Source organism: Bombus huntii, chromosome 4 (assembly GCF_024542735.1).
Source record: "Bombus huntii isolate Logan2020A chromosome 4, iyBomHunt1.1, whole genome shotgun sequence".
Lineage (NCBI taxonomy): Eukaryota > Metazoa > Arthropoda > Insecta > Hymenoptera > Apidae > Bombus > Bombus huntii.
This window is the reverse complement of record NC_066241.1, coordinates 10,663,488-10,686,734: the sequence shown is the minus strand read 5'-3', so window position 1 is coordinate 10,686,734 and position 23,247 is coordinate 10,663,488. Positions and strand designations below refer to the sequence as shown.

At 34.9% G+C, this 23,247-nt stretch overlaps 2 protein-coding genes across 5 annotated transcripts in view; both read left to right on the top strand.

Moving 5' to 3' along the window:
* Window positions 1-29: 29 nt before the first annotated feature.
* LOC126864912 (sugar transporter SWEET1) lies at window positions 30-6,678 on the top strand. The gene is made up of 6 exons (XM_050616791.1): window positions 30-243; window positions 1,395-1,472; window positions 1,737-1,860; window positions 4,891-5,046; window positions 6,158-6,277; window positions 6,373-6,678. The coding sequence occupies exons 1-6, from the start codon at window positions 167-169 to the stop codon at window positions 6,478-6,480; spliced, it is 663 nt and encodes a 220-aa protein (XP_050472748.1). The 5' UTR covers window positions 30-166; the 3' UTR covers window positions 6,481-6,678.
* A 148-nt stretch (window positions 6,679-6,826) lies between these two features.
* Window positions 6,827-23,247, top strand: part of LOC126864892 (soluble guanylate cyclase 88E) — a 41,683-nt gene continuing 25,262 nt past the window's right edge. Inside the window, exon 1 of one of the 4 annotated variants that reach the window (XM_050616751.1) lies at window positions 6,827-8,926. The gene's annotated coding sequence lies outside the window, so the exon portion shown is untranslated. Of the gene's footprint in view, window positions 8,927-12,940; window positions 13,116-18,539; window positions 19,085-23,247 lie in introns of those variants that run through there. The other 3 variants (XM_050616753.1, XM_050616750.1, XM_050616752.1) reach the window with 3 other exon arrangements.

The following is a 23,247-nucleotide window of genomic DNA, read 5'->3' as shown; positions in this document are numbered from 1 at the left end:
GGGGCAACACACCAATGTCGTAAATGGAATAACCAATCATTAGGTACTTTTTTCCCCAATCTCCCCGTTTATGGTGGGGACATTCAGTTTCGTAATGATGAAGTGATTCGTAGTCGTAGTCTCATAGTAGTCATTGAGTATTAAGGAAGATAACTGTTAAAACGCGATGGGTTTGGAGGATTACAAAGAACTTGTGGCATCATGTGCCTCAATTTGTACAATGGCCCAAATGTCAGCTGGCACGTAAGTTGAGGAAATAAAAAAATTTCGATTTATGTTTTTTCTGAAATACAACGTTCGATTTCTATTACAAACTATACGTTTTGGAATAGAAGTGTATTACAAACTACGTGAGCGTGTAACTGTTCTTTGACATTGACATTTATATTCAAACTACTTTCTTAATATTCCACGTGATACGCCGAACAATAGATTTCTTTGTTTTTTTCATGCATTGCGGCAAAATTGAGAGAAGTTGTGTTACTTTTATATAAAGCCATCAATTATAAGTTATAAAATTTAAAAAATATGTATATATGTACTAGTAAAGTCCTGAATGTTATGATATAATTTAAATCGTAAATGTATGTTTCTTTTAGAAGTGCCACATCATTTTTTTTCATTATTACGGTATTAAAATATTTAAACCAGTTTATTTGCGAATATGCGTATGTGTCGCTCATTTTTTTAAATGACTAATTATAATGTAACAAATATGTATATATGTTTTTATAAACTTATCATAAGAATAATTAGGTATATTACATACGAAATTTTTATATATGTTTCACATTGATCTTTGTAAATTAAAATATCAAAAATGATAGTATTAATTATATGTTTGAACTATTATTGATGTACAATAAAAACATCTATTTGATATTTTTTATGTATTTATAACATGTGAGATATGTATGAAATTGAGCAATTAGGATTAAAGAAATTCATAACTAGTAACTAATTAGTAACTAAAATTAACAAATAATTACTTTTTATATGATTAATCGTAAATATTTATACATAAACTTTGCAAATTTCATTCTCGTTATTTGTACCTATACCTAATAATAATTTTAAAGAAAAGTGCTGACATAACATGATTCATGAATATATGAAGTTATCTAATAGCATATAGTTTATATAATAGAAATATAATATACCAATTTGTATAAGCAAATTGTATATATAATATATTATATCTATCATATGTAGATTTATAGGTCATTTGAAATATTAAATTTTTGTATTTTATCAATGTGACTTCAAAATATTGTAAAGATATAAGTCAAAAATTGTATGTGTGATTTTACATACTAGCTGTTTACATTATTACTATCAATTTGAAGTATATTAAGTAATAAAAAATAACATTTTTGATTGTCATTTAATTGTAGATTGATATGTAAGGATATTTATCAAAAGGGCTCGTCTAAAGGATTTGATCCCATGCCTTTTTTGGGTGGCATAGGAATGTAAGTGCATTATTATTTAACATAGATGACATAAAGATAAATACGCAGTGTGTAATGTTATTTAAAACATATTACTGGTTGTTCTGTTCTTGTGAAGTAAAGATATCTAAATACAGTATTAATATTTTTGCCTATAATAGAAATATTTCATGTTGTTTTCCGTTCATAACTGTGAAAAAAGTATTATAGATCATAGTATAAGAAGGAAATTCATATATACAGACTATTCAGAGAGACATATAGTGAATCAAAAACTTTTTATAGGTGCATCTTGATGCTTCAATATGCATGGATTGTGAGGGATCCTGCAATGATTAATGTTAATGTTTTTGGATTACTCACAAATACAGCATACATGGCTGTATATTATTATTACTCACCACACACGGTACGAGTTTATATTTCTAAATTCAAATGCATGATGTGTTACTTTCTGGCATGTTACTTTCTTTCTTTGTAAATTATTTCCCTTTTTAGTTTCCATGTTTGAACGTTTGAATTAATATTCTGTTACGATATACACCATAGATGAAGTTGTATGTTTTGCTGCTAAATTTTAAGAAACTAAAAGACTCTTAGAAGCATGTAGCTTTAATTTTTGTATATATTGCAATTTTCCTTATTGTATCATACATCATGCATCATACAGGATGAGGCAGAAGTAAAATATTACAAGTTGTTTTCTCTGAAGCTATTGCAGATATCAACCTGAAATTTTTAGATGTTAAATGGTGCAGAGAGGCTACAATTTTAGATTGTAAGATATTGAGAGCATGAGTGTTTTAGGACTGGAAAGGGTGCTACGTCTACTTTTTTATCAAATAAGATGACATATTAATTTTTCGATATTCGGGCAGATGTTATCAAACCTAACAACTTTTATCTAAGGCACTGTTTCAATTTTGTATAGTTAAGGAATTATAGCGGAAAATAACTTGCATAAGTGGAGCTCCGCGAAGATGTCGAAAGATATCAAAAGAAATGTATATTGCTTTGAAAATTATTTTGTTAAATGTTCAAAGAGTTCCCCATTCGCTTCCAAACACGCATTTATTCTTGTGATAATAGCTTTGCGAAACTTCGCGAAAAAAATGCTTTAGATAAAAGTTGTTAAGTTTGATAACATGAGCTCTAATATCGAAAAATTAATAGCTGATTAAGAAAGAACGAGGATAGCATCATATATCCCACAATATTTTACATCCCTAAAATGTTGGTGCCTCTACCCTTCAATACCTAAAAATTGCAAGTTAGTATCTACAATGGCTTCGGAGGGAACAGCCCCTAACACTTTATCTGTCCCGCCCTGTATACAAAATTATAATATTTTCAGTTTGTTGGATTTCTTTTTCTCTTTTTTGCGAAACCAAAATGTAGCTACATCTAGCAAAGTCATGTATCCATCAGTAGTGCAAAAGGCGCGACAAACATTCGCAAACACTTGTAACATTTTCAAGATAACGTGTACGTGTATTTACTATTTGCTAATCTGTTGCACAGTCGATAGATACGCGGCTGAATATATAACGAGACATTGTCTTTATTGAATTACAAACAATTGTAATAAAATAAAAACACAGGATATCCGATAGCTGGTAGTATAACCGTCCAGTGGCTGATCCCGCATGAAAAAGTAAGTCGAAAAGAAAGACTAAAATTGTTTCATTTCACCCTTCGCTTTTGAGAAAATCAAGTTTGAAAATGTTTGCGGTACACGTACATTTAACCCAGCTCAGCGGATTTTACTGTAGGCTATCTTCATCCATATTACTAAACGTTTCTAATAATAGTTAACAATTTCAGATGACTTGAATGTTGAGGGCACAGGATGAAAGAAAGTGTATATTGCATGAGTGTGGAAATAGTGCAAGAATGATAGAAAAGATTTCTGAATATATTGTAGAAATCCAAATGTTGAGCAACTGTTTTCTATGTACATATATAACCCTCGCTCGGTCATAGTTTTTAAGATATTGGCCAAAAATTTATTTTGTTTATAATTGTGCCTTGGTAATGGCCTATGCGTTAGTATTGGCTGACAGCAGCCTTGTGGCGAGCAGGTATAATGACCCAAGCGAAAACTAGCTCTTATCTTTTATTTCTGGTACGTATAAACGAGATTTTGGCGAGTTTGGTTAAAGGTCCGTGCACAACTGCATATGCGAGATTGTAAAAAATGTGTGTTATAACTTACAATGTATTGGATTTGGGCTCGAGTTAGTTCTGTAATGAATGAAGTTGTTGCGTAAGATAATAACAATTATTCTTTTCGTAAAATAACATCAATTATTCATTCGCCTGCTATTTTTATAATTAATTTCTTATCGTTTCACGTAAGCGTTGCCAGCCGCCTCACGGTAGCCAGATTCAAAAGACTAACGCGAAGCGAAAACCTAATATGTAGATTGGTGTTCTTAATTGAATTATAACTGGCATTTCTTGCAGCCTCGCGTGTGCAGTTGTGCACGAGGCCTTTGAAGGGGAATTCTCGTGTGACAACAATAGAAGGAAATGATTTTTGTAAATCTTTTTGTAGACTAACTACTAATTATATGGAACTAGACGTTTTCGGGATGCAAATACAGTCTTAAAGTACAAACGTAATCTCTTTTATATCAATTCTTCTTATCGTTTATTAAATTTTTAAATTGCCACGTTTGGTAACTTTTTAAACTGAGAAACTGACTGGTTACTCAATTTAGGACAAAGTTGATTTAAATTTGACCAAGGGTTGAACCTCAAATTCAAATAGTCGATTACTTATTAACAATATCTTTTTAAACAATAGAAAAAAAGTAAATTTTTCCTCTGAACGCTAGAACTTTCCAATCTTTCGTGCTTTGATTTCAAAAACAGTTTCAATCAAAGTGTAATCTATATCTGCCTTTAAGAAAATTTCTGATGACTGTGACAGATGCTATACTGTATGCAAACAATGGCTACATTGTCAAAGATGATAACAAGACTCGTATCCACTTAACTTGGAATTATGCTTAACATTAACATAGGAGAATGGCTACAGTGTATCATATACGCTTACTACTACAATCAAATGTCGTTATCGTCTATGAGCTGTTGCTACAAGTATAATTAGGCGAGTGCGATTTGGTAGTCGCCAAAGGATTTTAAATTTAACGTCACAATAAGAAGAGTATGTTGATTTCTACAATATGCTCAAAAATCATGGAAATCGGTGAAGTTGGTGTACCTATAAATATAATTATCTTATTTTTTCATGTAGAACCACCCCCTGTCCGGTTGTACTATCAGTTATCGGACACCCTGTGTATCGATAGTCAGGCAAAATTAAGACTTTACGTAGAACCTAAGTTGGTGTTTTGCGAAGAAACTTTGAACAAATATTTCTAACCGTATCAACGTCTGAATAAATATTTTACATCGTCTTCCGCATTTTTAGAAGGATACACGTGCTTTAATAGGCAAGGTAGCAGCCTTTGTAGCGGCCTTCCTCGCGTATGCACAAGTGGAAGATCCCGAGAAGCTCGAGTTCAGATTCGGTTTGATTGTGACAGGATTATTTTTCCTCTTAATAGCGTCTCCTCTTCTACATATTGTAAGTAAAATTCCACGAACGTAGCTAAGAGCTCTAACAAACTTAATACCCACGAAACGAATAATACAAGCATTATTATTCGTTTGCATAAATCTTTCTTTACTTATCTTACATCCTTAGCATTTTACTCTAGATTTTTATTCAGTTCTTCAAATTTCGATAAATATGTTAAATGTTAAAAATAATTATTGAAAGATCATTGCATGTATATATGTTATATGAATGTTTTATCTTATCAATGTAGTTCTGTCGATGATACAATGTCTCTTTTCAAATAGTTAGCTATTTTTTTTTTTTTTTTATGCAATAATCGATGAGAAATTTTGCAATCGTTGAGTAACATTTCTGCGTTGCGACAAGAAGTTGTAAGAAGTTGTGAGCCGTGACAAACGAAATGCGAAATCGTGTAATCATCCAAATAGAAATAGCGCAACTGGATTGGAAACTTTCAGATATTGTTATCGTAAAATTTTATTGCCTTCAGTAAGATTTCGATGAAATTTATCGAGCTTCTTTAATCACGATTGCGATGTTTTAAAGAATTTAACGTTGATTTTATGTTCTTCAAATTTTCTCGGCTAAATTAGAATATATCTAACAGCCGTATTATTGTAGTTCCGTTACGTATTGCCTCAATTTCTCGTTGACCGAGATGTTCTTTGCACGCCATCGAGCGTAACAGTATTTTACCAGATGAGATTCATTTTCAAACGTGTAGCAGTTTCTGTGTACTTTCCTGAGATATTATACATCTTAGTATCCAATTTATTCATACAAACAGTTCTAAATATATCTCTTCGTACTTTTACTTGACTTCGAACGAAGAATCAATTTAGTTAGTGAGTGATTTCTTTGTTAAACGTATTTCTATTTCGAACGAATGCGGCACAAGAGCGAGTTAGAAAAACATACTCTGATATTCTCAAACATAATGTTTAAGAAACACTGCTATTATGGTTCGCATGAAACAAATAATACGAATCAGAAGTTTCGTTAATAATTTTTTAAACGCTAGACATTACCTTTAATGATATTTAGATTGTCTGAATTAACTGTATTTACGAAATTTGTTTATACGATTGCAATAATCTTTTGTTTTTTGATTCATCAGAGGGAGATCATAAGGACGAAAAACACGGATATCCTTCCGTTCCCACTGATATTTATGGGCACTATTGTTATATCTTTATGGCTATTGTACGGGATTATAATTAATAACGTCTTCATTATCGTAAGTAGATTTTCTATTTCTTATTCCTTCGTACTATCTAAATTACTACAAAATTCGCAGATTATCACTCGCTAATGTATTATGTATTTTTAAAGTTTCAGAACTCGGTTGGTTTTGTTTTGTCTGTGGCGCAATTGTCCCTGTTCGTGATATATCCATCGAAATCGAAAGGCAAAGCTTCCAGCCAAGAAAAGAAGGATTAAGAAAAGTGATATTGTAAATATTGGAACTGTGTAGGATGTCTTGTGCCTCCAACTGTTACAATTTTTCTACACGCCTACAAATTAGCAACTAAAATAAGGTCTACAAATATGAATTGGATAATAATTAACGCCGATAGCCATTGATGTTAATTGTTATATCTAGACGATTCTTATTAAACGACGAATTTTCTAATGAAACATACATTTTTTTAGATCCTGAATATTCTCGAGCGTAAAAATCTCTATATAGGCTAAGACTTTGTTTAATGCTGTTATTTTTACTCGTAATCTTTACCAGATTAATTTGTACAATTAACGTGACACGATAAATCAAGTCACCAATCTTCAATGTGCCGTAAAATACATATTAGCATAATTTAAGACATATTAGAATAATTTAAGACATATTAGAATATACATATAGGAATCAAATAATTGAAAGTTAATCAGAATTTGTGTACATTGCGGAAGTTTTACAGCGGAATAATACTTAGACGATTATAGTCGGAGTACTTTGTCAGCTATTAAAACAGTTGACAAATTTATAAATGCTTCTATCTTCTAAATTATCGATTATATATTTATATTTAGCAATCTTCATATTCTACGCTACAAAGTAACTTCTCTTCAGAATTGAAATGCACAATATTATATATAATCGTGTTTAATATGATTGCTGCGATTGTGAAGTTTATAATTTTATCAGAGTAACATATTTAATTAATCAGTTAGATATATCTTTTAATCGCATAATCTTTAAATAATATTTTAAGCTTAAGTAAAACATTTACGGTACATGAATTTCCAGTGTACAGAGGTTTCCATTGTCGATATTGTACAGAATATGGTTAAAATCTTCTCCAAGTCTATATTACTTTTAGTATCCACAGATTATTAAGCGATATTATACTTTTATATCTTATTTCTAGTTACACATTTAAACTTCCTATAAAAATCCATTCTTTGTACGTGTATTAATAGTACGTGGTACGCAAAAAGGGGAGAGATCTCTCCCCTGTTATTCATTCAGTTGTACGTTATATTTAAAACAGGAAGATCTTTTCAATTGAATAACAATGCTCCAAATGATGGTAGATTTTGGTAAGTGACTACATGCGATAACTCTTCGTTATTAACCATGAAGAATCAATTTATTTCTAGTTCAATCGCAATAACCGAACGTTTCCTATTATTCGTTTAACTAACCGGACAATCATTTCATTAGAATATTTTAAATGAAAAAAAAAAAACAAACAAATTTTGAATATAACAAGGATCGCTTTTGCTACGAGTCTTTCAATCTTATCATTTTAACTGTTCACAGGTCAAAATGGTTAACTCCGCTTCTTGTTAAATTTTAGCCAACCGTTTGATTGCCCAAACGATTCATTGGTTACGTAATTTCATCAATTCCCTCTACTTGTTATCTCGTAGAGTTAATCGATCTGGCAAGTAAGTGGTTCAGCCGTATTTTTAAAAACGATTTATCTTTTAAAATCACTATTTTCTACTATTCCTTCGATACGTGTAATGATCGTAACGATCAATCTGTAGTGTAATAAATCTTATCTTATCTTTATTATTCTCCTGAAAGTCACGGTTACCGACTCCGCTAACAGAGGTGCGTTTCTTCTTCCATTGAATTCATTACGTAAATTCAATTGTATGTCTACTAATAAACGTATATTTCTCAATGACCGACACGCTCTTCGTATGATGCGGAGCGTGTGTGCGCGCTCGCCTCGGATCCGCGCTATTAAGAATAACCAAAGGTGATTACCATTTTACTTTCTACGGGGGCCACGTTACACAGCATGCAAATGCAATATTCTCTTGGCAACTGGCTGCGGTTCCCTTGCGATTTACGTCTGCGATGGCTCGTTAGTAGTCGCTCTTGGTATCGGCTTATTATATGAACGACGTACATCATCGCTTGACTTTCTGATCGAGTTTGCCGACTAATAACAGGAAACAGTGACCTTCTATTTAGTAGACAGTAGCATGTCTGGGTATGTGGTGGTCAGTAAAGTGTCCGATTGTTTGACGGGCACCCGGTACTCTATGATTTTGCACGCTAAACCGACGAACGTTCAATTATTTTTCGATCTCCACGACAGATCTCGTTACGTTCGTTAAATTACAGAAACGTTCGAAATATTGCTCTTCTCTTTGTCTGTTGGTAATCTCATCGAACAGCGTGACAAATTAGCAGCTTAATTGTACGTCTCGTATTAGTAGAAAAAGCGCCAGTGACGCGAGTTTCTTGAGTTTTGCAAGTTTCAGCACGATACGATGTAAATGATTTTCGTAGCAACGCGTGTTTCATTTGTGCTACCTTGAGCAAGCAGGGTAATTGTTTGCAGCGTGTTGGAAATTTCAATAATTTCTTTAGCTGCTTTGATAGCCTCATTGCCGAGGAACGGTCTAAAGAAGAAGATGGCACGAGGTAAGTGTGTCTCGTTCGATTTTCCATAATGAAATCCTCGAGTTACTTGTTGATGATTTGCGTTGGTGTTATCAGGTTTGTTCGTGTCTCAAGCGTTCCGATGTATTGAACGAAGCGACGTATTACTGGCTATTGTTTGAACAAAATTCGATATTTTATTTATTTCGCGTTAAATTAAAAGATATCGATGATCGTAAGTAAATTTCGTAGTTTTCGTTTGCGTTTGAAAATGTACGGCTTTGTCGTTTGACAAAAAAGAACTTGGAACGAAGCGCAAATTATAGCAGTATTATTGGAAATTTCAGCTCGCAAAATTTTTATTTGCTGCATGAAAGGATCCTTCATGGAGCGTGAAGAGACTAGGTTCGGTAAAAATGAGTCATTTACCACTTATAAGTGAAGCTTGTGTGAGCAAAAATAAATAATTAATTATTGTCTAATTAAGATACCATTTATTACCGCATCTAGCGTATTCATTAAATTCCATTTTAATTTCAATCTTTGACTTCGCGATTTTCATCGATCTCCACGACTGCAAAAGTACTTGGCCGAAGGAAATTTTTGTCAGACACGGGAGTTAAGACAGCTTGTATTGGCAATTATTGGTAAATATTTTGATGAAACGATCTTGAAGCATCGTTGGTTCAAATATATCAATGTTAAAGTTACGTTGAGAAATAAAAATAATTTGGGAGGTACACTGTCTTTCCATTCAATTCTGAGAACGTTTCTAGCGATCCAGGTAATTTGAGAAAACTGGCTCTGTAAAAGGTATCGAAATAAAATCTGTCTCTTTCTAAGTAACTGTGTCGTATATTGTATATTGTCATCAGTATCGTTCAATGGAGAGAATTTTATTCTTAAAAGTTTGAAAATATCGAATATTTTTGTTACCATGATCAATCTTGATTTAAAATTCTGTTTTTAAAACGTGACTAACAAAAACATCGTTTCTCTCCCGTGAAGAAGACATTTTATACGATCCTGTGCTAAAAGCTTGAGAACAATATGAAACTCCTGTAACTTTCTATTCCCCTTTCCCATATAAAACCTGTCGCATGAATGTTTTACACTCCGCGGAATTTCTATTTCGCATCGCAATACCATATTATCATTAATTCAAATAAATGAAAATCGTACGAGTTCTATTTCATATTGTATATAAATGTATATAACGAAAAAGGCATGGAAAGAATTTTCATGCAACGGAAACATAACCCGATACTTGTATTTCGCATTATACTATGATATTACGGATTCCATATTTATCTTAACGAAAATGCGACAAAATTTCTACTTTCTTAAATTAATGTTGCAAAACATAAAAGAAGCATGATTCACGACCGACACATTTGGTCCGCGATTTACGTCACGAAACTGTGACTGGCTATCGTAATTCAACAGGTTAATTGACTTGAGGCAACGTGACAAAATAAAATTAATATCTTTCTTCCATCAAAATTAATATCATTCTTTTTCCTTCGAAGAAAATGTGTGTACACCCAAGGATGCCTTCAGACGATCGCTAATATCGTCAATATTTCAAGGTTTTCAACGAAGATAATTCGTCGATAAATATTGACAATATCGATGATACATACGCGTGTATCGATCCTTTTAGGTTAAGAATATCGAATACGGTAGAAATTCGTTTATACGAACCTGTCCAACCGGGGAAAGAGTCGATTCGCATGTGTCGACGATTACGAAAAGTGGCCAGAGTCAAGAATCTAGCATAAATGAGTTTATCGCTTATTTCACGTTGCGTTTATTTACGTTACCCTATAATCCGAAACCATCTTTGTAGAGTAGTAGAAGTCGAGTCGTAGGATCGAGTCGGTTTTGCAGAAGACGATCGTTTCGCGCCCGTTGAACAGAATTCATTTCTTTCCTCAAACGCAAAGCTGTAAATATCTCGAAACGAAAAGTAAACGACTTAAGCCATTTTTATAATCATCCACACGATGTAACCACGTCGTTCATATGACAGGAGTCCACCTATTCCTCTTCACCACTTACGATGTTTCGTTCAATTGATAGCAGTTCACTTACGTATGAGAGGATTTCACGAAACATTTCCTCTTTAGACGGATAACAATGTCGCGGACTTGTATCGACTGCAAGGCGTTATAGCGTGTCACAGTAGTCGTACAACGCGTGCCTCTACTGTTTACATGTTAGTGACGTTCGTAAAAGCGGTTCGTTGGTAATAGGAGCACAGTTGAAGTTCGGTTAACACTAACCTTACCAGACCCGGTCGTACGAGCAGTTTCACGATTTAATTTAAAATCGTACATTCGTCGAAGTTCACGTAAATTCTTATATTAACAAAAATTGACAAATTGATCGATCAGACAATGTAGGAATAATAAAGGGATCGCATAAAGTTAGATGAACGAAAGCAAAAGCAAATTTTAAAACTGCTGATTCGATCAGGTCGGACATTACTAACATTTCGTTCTTACGAATGGAGTTCCATTCTATTGACAATATACAGGGTGTCCCAAACTTTAAGCGCAAGGGCTTAATCTATCGAAATTAAGAAGGAAAAGAATATATCGTATAACGCTTGTGGATAAACGCTTCGTTAGAGAATTATAAGCAAATAACGATCGTACGTATGAAACAGACAACGACGTACTTTTTATCGGCGCACAAAAGTTACCTATATCCTTGTGTAGTTACACGTTTTCCATTGTGCGGTGTTTCGTGTGGTTAACGGTCATGATAATGATGCAATAAAAAGTGATTAGCTAGTGTTTTTAGTTTCTCGTTTGAAAACGTCGTTCTTGCACTCGGACACGAGCTTCACAACGATGAATTAATGAAGATGAACAATGGAGTTAAAATAACGTCTCGCAGCTTCTGAGAATTTTGTCGACTTTCAAGAACTGCGCTTTTCTATTCCTCGCGCTACTTCTTCGCGCAAACTCGCTCCCGTGAAATGAAACTTTTCTTTTATAGTTCACCGGGAGTAAAAATCAAACGGTGACCTTGGAGGTCGAAAAATTGGTCCATAACAATTTTCTATCCATCTTTCACTATACTCGGCAGAATTGTACGTACTTGGAAGAATTAACACAAGGAATAAAAAACGCAATTTTTGAAACTCAAGAAAATCCTTAGAAATTGCGAGATGTTAGCATTCCGTTGTTCATCGACGCGAAGCTCGTGCCCGGACTCAAGAACATCTTCGAACGAGCAACTAAAAATACTAGCTGATCATTTTCTATTGTCTTATTATAGTAGAAAAATTTCAAAAACTGCTGCTTTTTTGTTCTTTGCGCTAGTTCTTCGTTCAAGTACACCGATAGGTCATGGTGGACCAGTTCATCGGCCTGCAAGGTCACCGGGACCTTACACCCCTTGACTTTTAGCAACCGTAAAACGAAAGGTTCATTCTACGCAAGTGACTTTGCACGAAGAATTCACGCGAGGAATAAAAGACGCAATCCTTGAAATTCAACGAAATTCTCAGGGCCCGTGATATGCTAATTCCATCGTTATCGATATGAAGCTTCGAGTCCTGCCACGTTTATTGTCAGAACTATGAACGACATGTAAGTGCTACCATGTGATAAAAAGACGCGTGACTACACCCACACCATAACACGGTCGACTTTCGTGCGCTGTAATGAAAAATCGATCGCCGTCTACTTCATACGTACGATTACTCCTTTGTAACTCTGTAACGCAGCGTTTATCGACGAACTTTCCGTAACATTCTTCCCTCTTAGCTAAGCCCTTGCTGTTCGACGACTCAAGTATGCAACACCCTGTATATCGACGATGATCTGACCGCATCCTGAAAGTTTCGAAACTTCCTGGTAGAAAACAGCAAATAAAAGGAAATTGCAAGAGAAGAGAAAAAAGAAGAGAAGAAAAACGATGAAGAATTCGGTACGGCGGTTTTCGGTGCTGACAAGCGTGGTCGCACGAAGGAAGTTCGATCGTAGCCGGAAGAGTCGCGTGGATGGCGCGCATCCACGAAATTCATGTCCGCGCACGACTTCCCTTCGTGATTGATCCCGAGTGTGCGCCTCGGCTCGTTGTTAGTATAATGTTCACACACAGGAAAATAGCTAGGTTAACGTGAGTGTGTTCCTGTTCTGTGGAGGTGGACTCGTTGTAACACCTGCTGCATCCCCTGATCCTCTCGTCGCGTTCGAGTCATGTGAATCAGCTGATGGTTCGTATAACAGAACGCACGGTCAGATAAACATCGTAGAGAATAAGAACTGCCATTGCAGCCGCGCAAATGTAGTTTCCGCGATTCCAAGATACGTGTGCTTAGGGTAAATGTGCTTGGCAGGCATTTCCCAACAGTCAAGCGTTCACGATCCTACGTACACGTGCTCGTATTATCTTTTCACCACGTATAATACAACATATAAGAGATGTTCGAGATTCCACGAGCGGGATAATAAAGGAACATCGAGCCAAATGAATGCGATTAGTCCATTTTTGTTGACCTTTTGTACGATTATCGAAGTATTTTGGCGGATACGAGATAGTCGAGGGGCAATGAACATTTTTAAGATACGACAAAATTTCTATGATGTTTCGCAAGAAACGAATAATAATTAGCTTAGGTGTTGTTTTAATTAAATTGATCGATATTAGTCCGCGTGATTAAACGGTATTCATATTTTTGAGATACTCAAAGGAAAATCGAACTAAATTAGAATCGACGTAACGAACTAAACGCAACGAATTAAACAATTATCGTTTTATGCAAAAATCATGGAAAATATGATTTCTCATGTTCTTCGAAAAAAGATCGTAAATGGCTGTAACGTTTATACGTAGACCATGGAAATGATTCTTTCGATCGTCGAACAGAGAGGTTCGTTAATTCTGAGAGAATTCGCAGAATAATTTTGTTCTGTATCGAGTCTAATTAAGCGTTCGATACATATATATCGCTGTACATTTGTGTTCGCCTAAATATAATAATAATATTCAACTACGATGTTATTTGACGTTTCGAATTGATAATACGTCAGTAGGAACGCGATTATAAGCATTCGATATTCGGTATGTTAATCGAATGAGAAATAATGAAATCGTAATTAAAAAGCAATTAAGCGAGAAGTTATTGACGAAATTGTTAAATGAGATCAATTGATGGCGAGGTATCTTTTTACGATGAAATAATTCCATGGTTAATGATCGAATATATGCTATAATTATAGTCATACATGTAATTATTACCAGTCTTATACTCCTCACTAAAATATAACAATTAAATTATAATTATGTTATCATAAATACGAACGTTTCATGATCATCACGCGATACACGTAATAAAAATGTATGAAGCTAATTTCTTTAATGTCAGGATCTCGAAAGACTGTGATTAATTAATTAAGCGCGGATTATTATTCTCGGTAATTTTTTATATTTAATCATCAGCATAAAAAAGTGGTCTTTTATATAAATCGATTCGCAAATTGTAAACTTTATTTGGTATGCTCGATATATACGCACGTTTATTTATTTATTGCAAATAAATGTTCCATTAAACGTTCGTACAAACAGTATATTAGCTATGGCTAATAGAACGTATACTACCAATTAACGTCATTAACGATCGATACGAGGAATATTTTATATTGAAATTTCTTGTTCGTAGGACGAATATTTCTTTCATCGCAGGATGATGCATATTCTGTTGATAAGTTGGTGGATTTTCTCTTTTACAGACAAGTCGATACTTGGATCATGTCTCGTTAGATCGAATGGCGTATTTCTTTTTTAAAAATCGTTCTCAACCTTTCGCTTGCTACCTTATTTTCACTGACGTCGTCTGCATATTGGATCGTTTAAGTGGAGTTTTTTAAGGGCAGCTTCTTAGATTTTCGTGCTTCGACGAATCCCTGAAACTTCTTGAATAATACTCTTCCAAGTTTCTATAATATCGTCCAACAGATTCTATTGTTACGCTTTACTTTAATCGTTTTGAGAAAAAAGCAAAGTTTGAAGAAAAAATACAGAGAAAATGAGAAACTACTGGTCGACTCGGTATATACAGTAGATGGAGGATTAATTGGCAATAAGCGTAAATTGTTCGTAGGTTCCCAATTTTTCTTTCCAATTTTATTCAAATTGGAATAAATTCTCCGTTTCAATTTTAATTCAGTTTTCCTTTTAAACGAGAATGTACTATATCGAGGATTACAAATAACAGAAAATAGCAGAAGAATAAAGAAGAATAAAGGATATATATATATATATATATACGTAATTTGGAAACTTTTTCCTGAACTGTCAACGTGGTCGATGTACTTTTTCACTCGCCTTTTCGAAGCAAGTTCGTAAATTATGGACGCTACGGAAAGTAGAACGTTTCCCTCTGCGTTCACATGGCAGAGGCACATCCAGAAACGGCAGCCCTCTTTCCCATTAGACTTAATATCAATTTAGAGCACAATACAGGGAGTATTTCGATGCCGTGTAATTTGCTTGAACGTTCGTTAAGTATATCTGGACAATTATAACCGTATCCAATAATGACGAGGTCGCACGAGTCGGTCAAATGGTTGCAACACGCGCCCTTAAGGATCTTATTAGCTAACAAGACGCGCTAAATTCTGGATTTTCAAGAAGTACGAACAACGATGAAAAAACGAGAAACAAGAAGAATATTAGACACGTACGTTCGTACAAATCTGCAACGAAAATCGCACGATGAAAATTCTCGAAATTTTCCAATTACACGTCAGTCCGAATAACTCGAATTCATTTTTCAGCAACTGTGACATCACGACGAATTAACGTATGATATACAATATGTATGTATCTGTATCACGTTTTTACGCTTATTTCGAGCGATAAATCGAAAGCAATTCCTTCTTTCTGTTTTTAATTATTTAGCGTCGCATCAACCGCTTACGGTTTATTATCAGCGACGTAAAGCTCGATTCACACTAACGGCCAGAGTTCGTCACGATCAATCAAAACCTGTGACTTTATCGAGGCATTCGCACTAAACGACGAGAAACGATCGAATGCTAATTTCGATTTCATTTTGCGAGATTCGTCGCAATATCTTTAATGACCGAAATCATCTACTTCGCTGTAGTTTCGTCTAAATTCGATTAAATGTTAGCGCTTCGTATTTCTTTTCATTAGATAGATTTTCATTTGACTTAACCGAATCGCTTACGGCAAATCCTTCTCGTTGGATTACGTGTAAGGAATTTCGGCGTTGACGGGTGTCTGATTGGTGTGATCGTACCGTAATCGCTGGTGTGAACGGAGCTTAAGAAGCAAGTTCACAGTTTGTTATACGGTTTGGCGAGCTTTAGATAATTTAGGTGTCTTCGGATTGTTTGTCTCGTCCTTTCAGTTCGGCTTTACGTCCACTTATCGTCTTAAAATGTCACTTATATTCTTTGTTACGTGTTTGTTTATATATATTTTTTATAATTGACGAATCGTGTTAATCGAGTTGCGAAATTGCGTAAATTAATCGTGGTGGAATTCGTCGCGCGAAACGGTACGTTTTTAACGCTGTTTGTATTCTTTTCATCGACTTCCCTTCTCCGAGAGAAACGCGAATAATGGTGAAAAAATTCCAATAGGAATCATAAAACTGTCTTGACGTATCATCGAGGGGAAGGGAGGACGGTTCGTATTAATTTGTAAGTTTGAAGGGAGGAGGAAATTTGGTTGCAAAGAACTCATAAATCCATAGAAATGCGCATGAAAAGGATTTTCGGAGGGACTAATTATTCGTAACGAGTGTAGGGCAAAATTACTGCATAACCAAAGTTAGGTATTGTACAGTGGTGACAGATGCTGTGAGATCGTCTGAGACTCGTATTTACAGAAACTTTCATATGACGAAAGTTTCCTGTTGGCAGATTGGAGCTTCGATATTTCACTTTGAAATGTTTTCAAAATTATTCAGTAAGAATGTATCAGAAATGAAAATTGTACGAGTTCGTAATGCGTTTAATGAAAAAAGTATTTCAAAAGTCCTTGTAGAGTTACGCGTACGTAATATTCATATCGTGATGCTATGCACGTTAATTTGGTTCGATTCAAAAATTCTGTTTTAATTCTTCTAAAAATGTCTATGACGAAGAAAAGTGTAGTAAAATCTCGTGAAGAATAGTTAAAATAAAAATGAAATATTACATAGAAATGTCTATGATTATTAGCGAAAATAATAACTCCTGTCGATTTCTTCACCAGTCGTCTTCATCTAATCGAATTTTTGATGTTAAAGAAATGTACATTAAAGGTAGAAATTTTTCTTACTTCGATCCTTGATTTCTTTAAATACACTCGTACGAATTACACTTGTTACGTGTTAAAAGTGGTGATTCCATATTAATCAATTGTTACTTATGTACATACATAAAATATAAGAAGTCTACTAGAAGAATATTACCAGTCTACTTACTAAAGAAACTAGTTTCTAGCGATTGATATCATGAACACACCTATCGTTACTCGTAACATATACAAAATCTTCAAAAAATATTTCTATTCGAAAAGGTTTCTTCTCCATTCTTTACAAATCTATTTACGAAATAAAATATTCCTGATAATTGATAGCATGAACACATAAATTTTTATTTATGATACGTATAAAATGTGCAAGAAATATTCTAATTCAAGAAAGTTCCTTCTCCATTCCTTACAAATCCACTTACGAAATAAAATATTCCTGATAATTGATATCATGAACACATATATCTTTACTTATAATACGTATAGAATGTGCAAAAAAATATTCTAATTCAAGAAAGTTCCTTCTCCATTCCTTGCAAATCTACTTACGAAATAAAATATCCCTGACAACTGATATCGTGAATACACTTATAGTTACTCGTAACAAATATTACAATCCTAAAAAGTTATTCATATTCAAGAAAGTTTCTTCTCCATTCCCTTACAAATCCACTTACGAAATAAAATATCTCTGATAATTGACATCATGAACACATATATCTTTACTTATAATACGTATAAAATGTGCAAAAAAATATTCTAATTCAAGAAAGTTCCTTCTCCATTCCTTACAAATCTACTTACGAAATAAAATATCTCTGATAATTGATAGCATGAACACATAAATTTTTATTTATAGTACGTATAAAATGTGCAAGAAATATTCTAATTCAAGAAAGTTTCTCCTTCATTCCTTACAAATCCACTTACGAAATAAAATATCCCTGACAACTGATATCGTGAACACACCTATAATTACTCGTAACAAATATTAAAATCCTAAAAAGTTATTCATATTCAAGAAAGTTTCTTCTCCATTCCTTACAAATCCACTTACGAAATAAAATATCCCTGATAATTGACATCATGAACACACCTATCGTTAGTCGTAACACACATAAAATCGTCAAAGAATCTTCGTCTTCTACTCCATTCCCTAAAAAACCTGCTAACAAAAAAGAAAAACAAAAGAAAAATTACTATGAAACGACGCGGTGAGCACGTCGTATAGTCGACTCCGTCGTTGACATGACACCTGCACCGTCAAATTCTATCTACCATACGAGTCGCGTTAACGTATACAATATATAGTATACAGAAGGACCCTCGATAGCGATCGTTCAAATCCAGCAGGCGAGGGAGTTGTCCCGGAAGCGAAGGTGGATTTCGTTTCCTAAAAGGCGGTGGAGATCCGCAGCTTCTGACGTCGCTGTAGTCTTGACGAGTCGACGACGGAAGGAAGAAAAGGTGGGAGCAGGGTGAGAGGGGGATGAGTAGGATAAGACGGAAAAAGAGGGAGTTCCTGGCCGGCCGACTATTCCGTACACGGCACACTGTCCCGCAGGACACGTGAATCGACGCTTTCACGAAATGTGTAACGCGCCGCTCTAACCAACTCGAGAGGATCTCCCTTTCGGTTTCCCTGGCCGACGAGGCGCACGGCCGCGCGAATTTTCCACCACAGTTTTAACGACGATTCCTTTCGTGCGCGCGGGTAACGCCGCGTCTTCTTTCCGGCCGCAACTTCCAGAACGAGTGACGCAAGTGAAGTGACACACAGTCGATAGATCGCACGGTCGAGAACCGTCCCGCAGAAAGAATCTCCCCCAAACGGTCGCTATTTACCGCTTCTTACACCCGTGTTTCCGGTTCTGGGCTTGCGACCTTTCGATTCTACCGTCGAAACCAGTTCACGTAAGTGAGGCGAATGCTTTTTACCAAAACTTTGTATCTTCGCGCGGACGCTTCTTTTTGTCGCTACGTTCGAATCGAAGGGAGAAGCGAACGAATCGGTTAAGAGATCGCGCTGTTACGCTGTCGGAATGTTTAAGGATTTGCGACTGTACTTGGCGAAGTTTCGTGACAGTGACTCGATTGCTTTTTATCAAAATGTTTCTTCGTCCAGGATTTTCTTCCAACTTCCTAAGAGATCGTGTAATAGCTATTTCATACGTTTGCTTTTGCGATCTTCGCGAATTATACACATAGCGAAATTCGATACGAGTGACGCGTATATAAAATTATTTTCAATAATCGTTGCTTCTCGCTTCTTATCGATATGTTTCATATCGTACGCTCTTCTCGTTCTCTATTTTACATTAGAATTATTTTGAAAAAGGAAACGATATGGTGAGATCGAACGATAGTCGTTCGATACACCGTCGGTTCTTTAGATTTTCCAATTACTCGGCCAAATTTCGTGCGAGTGGTGCCGATTGCTTTTTATCGAAACACGGTATTTTCCTATCGAAACCTCTCGAAAAAGGAGCCAGGAAAGAAGAAAAAGAAGTTGAAAAGTCGAGTAATAGTTATCTGATACATCGTCGATTCTTTAGATCTTGCAATTACGTGGTCAAATTTAATTCGAGCGACGAGATCGCTTGTTTTCAAACGTCTATCTGTGCACGTATCTTTCAATTATTTTTCCAGCCTGTTTCGTAAAAGCAAGAGAAGATTATCGGCAGATCAAACGATTGCTATTTGATACACTGTCGGTTCTTAAGATTTTGTCGTTACGTTGCTACATGAAATAACGATGATCTCGACGTATAACTGCGCATTGTAGTCGACTCTACGATCAGTAACATTTCTCATAAACACACATTCCGCTATTTTTTAATAATGTTTGGAGAAAACACGATATTTCCCAACCGATACACTTAGCAGTGTTCATAGTTCTAATTGGAGAATCACATGGGACATGTGTAACGTGCGTTACGAATATTAAAGGTTTTTAATTCATATTCATTATGTCATGTCTAATTCTATTTAAATACGTGGCTACGTGTGTATCGTTATATTATATAATCGATACATGGACATTTGACTGTCTAAGTATATTTATTCGAACAACTTGTGAAAGAATACCATGCATTTACGAATATTCAGGTTTCACAAATTTCAACGTAACGCCTCCCAACAAGATTTCATCGATTAATCGTCCGCTTTGATACAACAATATCGAGATTACCAAACAGGTATTTTGTTCTTAAATATTCGTGTAAAAGTTAAACCGCGAATATATTTGTTCCCGTGGAACAGAGCTCCTTAATGAGGTGTATCAAAGAAATTGATCTTTAAATAACTATCACTCTGAAGATATTATAATTTTGCCCAGTTCAGTCATTAGAATACTATCTTTTTTGTAATTTTCAAATTCAAAGTATTGATAATTGACGTTCGTAAAAATTTCGTCTCGAACGAAACTCGATGTGATATGATCAAAATTGTAATAACAAAAAATTGGAACTACTTGATATCGTATGAAATAATTGAAAAAAATTATTCGTCGAATATCCTTCAACTATAATTATCGCACTAAATAACGTTGAAAGCAACAGAACGCCAAAAGTGGAATTATTCGAAACACAAAACGCGTCGATTCAACGACTGTCTAGTTTGAATGTTCGCCTCTCGGTTCTAGAAAATTTCTAACGAGAACAGAAGCTTCTTAACGCAACGATAGTTCAGTGTTTTGATAGACGAAACACGAGAACGGATTACTATTTCGATATCGTTTACTCGAGGTTAAAAGATGAAAATCGTCGTAGCATGTTCATGACGTGTGCTTGAAACAAAAACAAGTATTCAAGACATGCATGCATTTATTACGCGAAATGCAAAAACGTAAATACAACGAGAACGAAATGTCGCGGCGGTGTATCATTGAGCATGCAAGAAAATGAGCGTCGCGGAATCGTAGACCGGCCGTTAAAATATTTCTGACTAACAAAGGAATAAAATCCGCGAATCTTTAAAAGAAAAGGTCCTTACAATTACCTAAAGTAGTCGTGCAGTCTCTTTCTCTTGAAGCAGATGTCTCCCGCGAGCGTTAAACTTGTGCATTAAATATGCGCATATTAAACACGTGCAAAGTTCTCTATCGCTGAAATTTCAAGATAATTCGCAAAGTTTTCGCCAAATACCAGAGTACGAACAACCTGGCAATTTTTTGCAAAATTTCTCGAAATCCTAGAATTTTTCAACGATACTAAGCACGCGTTAAAAAATACCCACGCAAAATAACGGGAACCGAGTAAAATCCAATAAATCAGGTAGCAGCGAGCTTTCAAGAAAATGTGTGATATTTGAATCCGAGTGGTGTAAATTATAATAAATTACACTGTATAATAAATTAACTTACACGGGGAAATTTCTTCTTTATCCGAAATTCCAAAGAGTCGCGAAACCAATGAAATTGTTTTTTTTTTAAACGTATTAAAGTCCTAGAATTTGTTCGTAACGCTATATGTTGGAACGACGTAGAGAAGAAAATCTGCAGAAAATTGCCAATGTGTATTTCCATCGAATGGTACACGCATAAACGATCCTACGCGTGAAAATTTCTTTTCCATCGAAAGCCGTAAGAAGCCTAGGATAAAAGTTGAACCGATCGTAGTCGGCGTTCACAACAGAAATTGCTCGTTAAAGTAAAATCATTAATAGGGAGGGTGTTTATTTCAGGATATTTTTCTAGTGACTCCGCGGTCCTCCGCTAGTCCATCATATAAATAGAATTTGCAGATGCGGCTGCCAGATATGTGTGCTTCCATTGATCGTTCGAAATTTATCGCGAGAAAAAGAAAGAAAGAAAGAGAGAGAGAGAGAGAGAGGTATAATTTCATCGGCAAATAATCGAAACGCGAGTGAAATTTTGTTCTTTGGTAATAAAACTAGTTTTGAACATTTCGCATTGGTGACGTTGTTCTTCAATTTCGTCCACTTTTCTAATAATCTGTAGGATAATGTACGATAATTGACAATTTCTTTGAATTCCACGGTGCTGTGATTTGCTCGTTAAGATCGACTGAACCTGAACGATCGTAAGTAATTTTTCGAACAGACGGTTTTTGGGGAAAGACGTTCTTTCCTCTTTTACGTAACGTTGACGAAAGATCGGAGTAGAAGAAATTTGAGAGCAGAAGAGAAATGGTCCCTTAGAGTTAATAGGAATGAAAGTAGGCGTTGGAAAAGCTCGATAGCTGTTGTTATTTATAAAAGCACATTCAACGAGGGATTGATGAAATTTTGAAGAATTTAATTTAATCGAATTATTTTCCACGAAATCTTCTAAATCGGGAACAATTAGCACATATTCTTTAACAAAGTATTTAGTTAGAAGCGGCATTTTAAAATTCGAAATGTTTCTAAGCATCTTTTCTTCTATTTTGAAAAGTCAGTTATTAAAGTCATAAATAGCTAATGTTGCTGTGAATGTCGAAATGAAAATGAACATTTTTCTAATTATCGGTGGCATTAACGACCCTTGCTGATTTTTTAATAGGTCAACGTGACCCAATTGATCCTTTGGTTCATCTCCAATGTTAACAGAATAAATATCAAGCGTGAATATTTCTCAGCTGGTTTCGTGGAAACACGTAATTGCATGGGACGAGTTAAATTAGTAGATAATGTAATAACTGTATATTTTTGGAAATTGTGTAATATCGTCTCTACGATCTAGAACCGCGACGTTTGATCATACGTCGTTATTTATGCTAACATTGAAATCGTTTCGTTTTCTGTACGCGCAGAATGTAAAACTCGCCTGTTCATTTAATTATTGCAAAGCAAAATCTCTACAAATTCCATCGTAATTATTTCGCGAGAAATAACTCGTAGCACAAAGGTTTAACGAAATGCTAAAAATTTAACTGCGATTGAAAGTTAAAGTGATCGACCGATGAAGTTTAAACGCAATTAAAATTGAAATAACACGCGAAAGTAAAATTCCGAAGCAAATTCGATTATTTTCTAAATTTACCGAAACGATAAAACTTTTAACACTACGCGTTGTCGTTAAAAATGTCAGACGCTGTAAATCGTAGCTCAACGAAATAACACGTGGAATACGATAA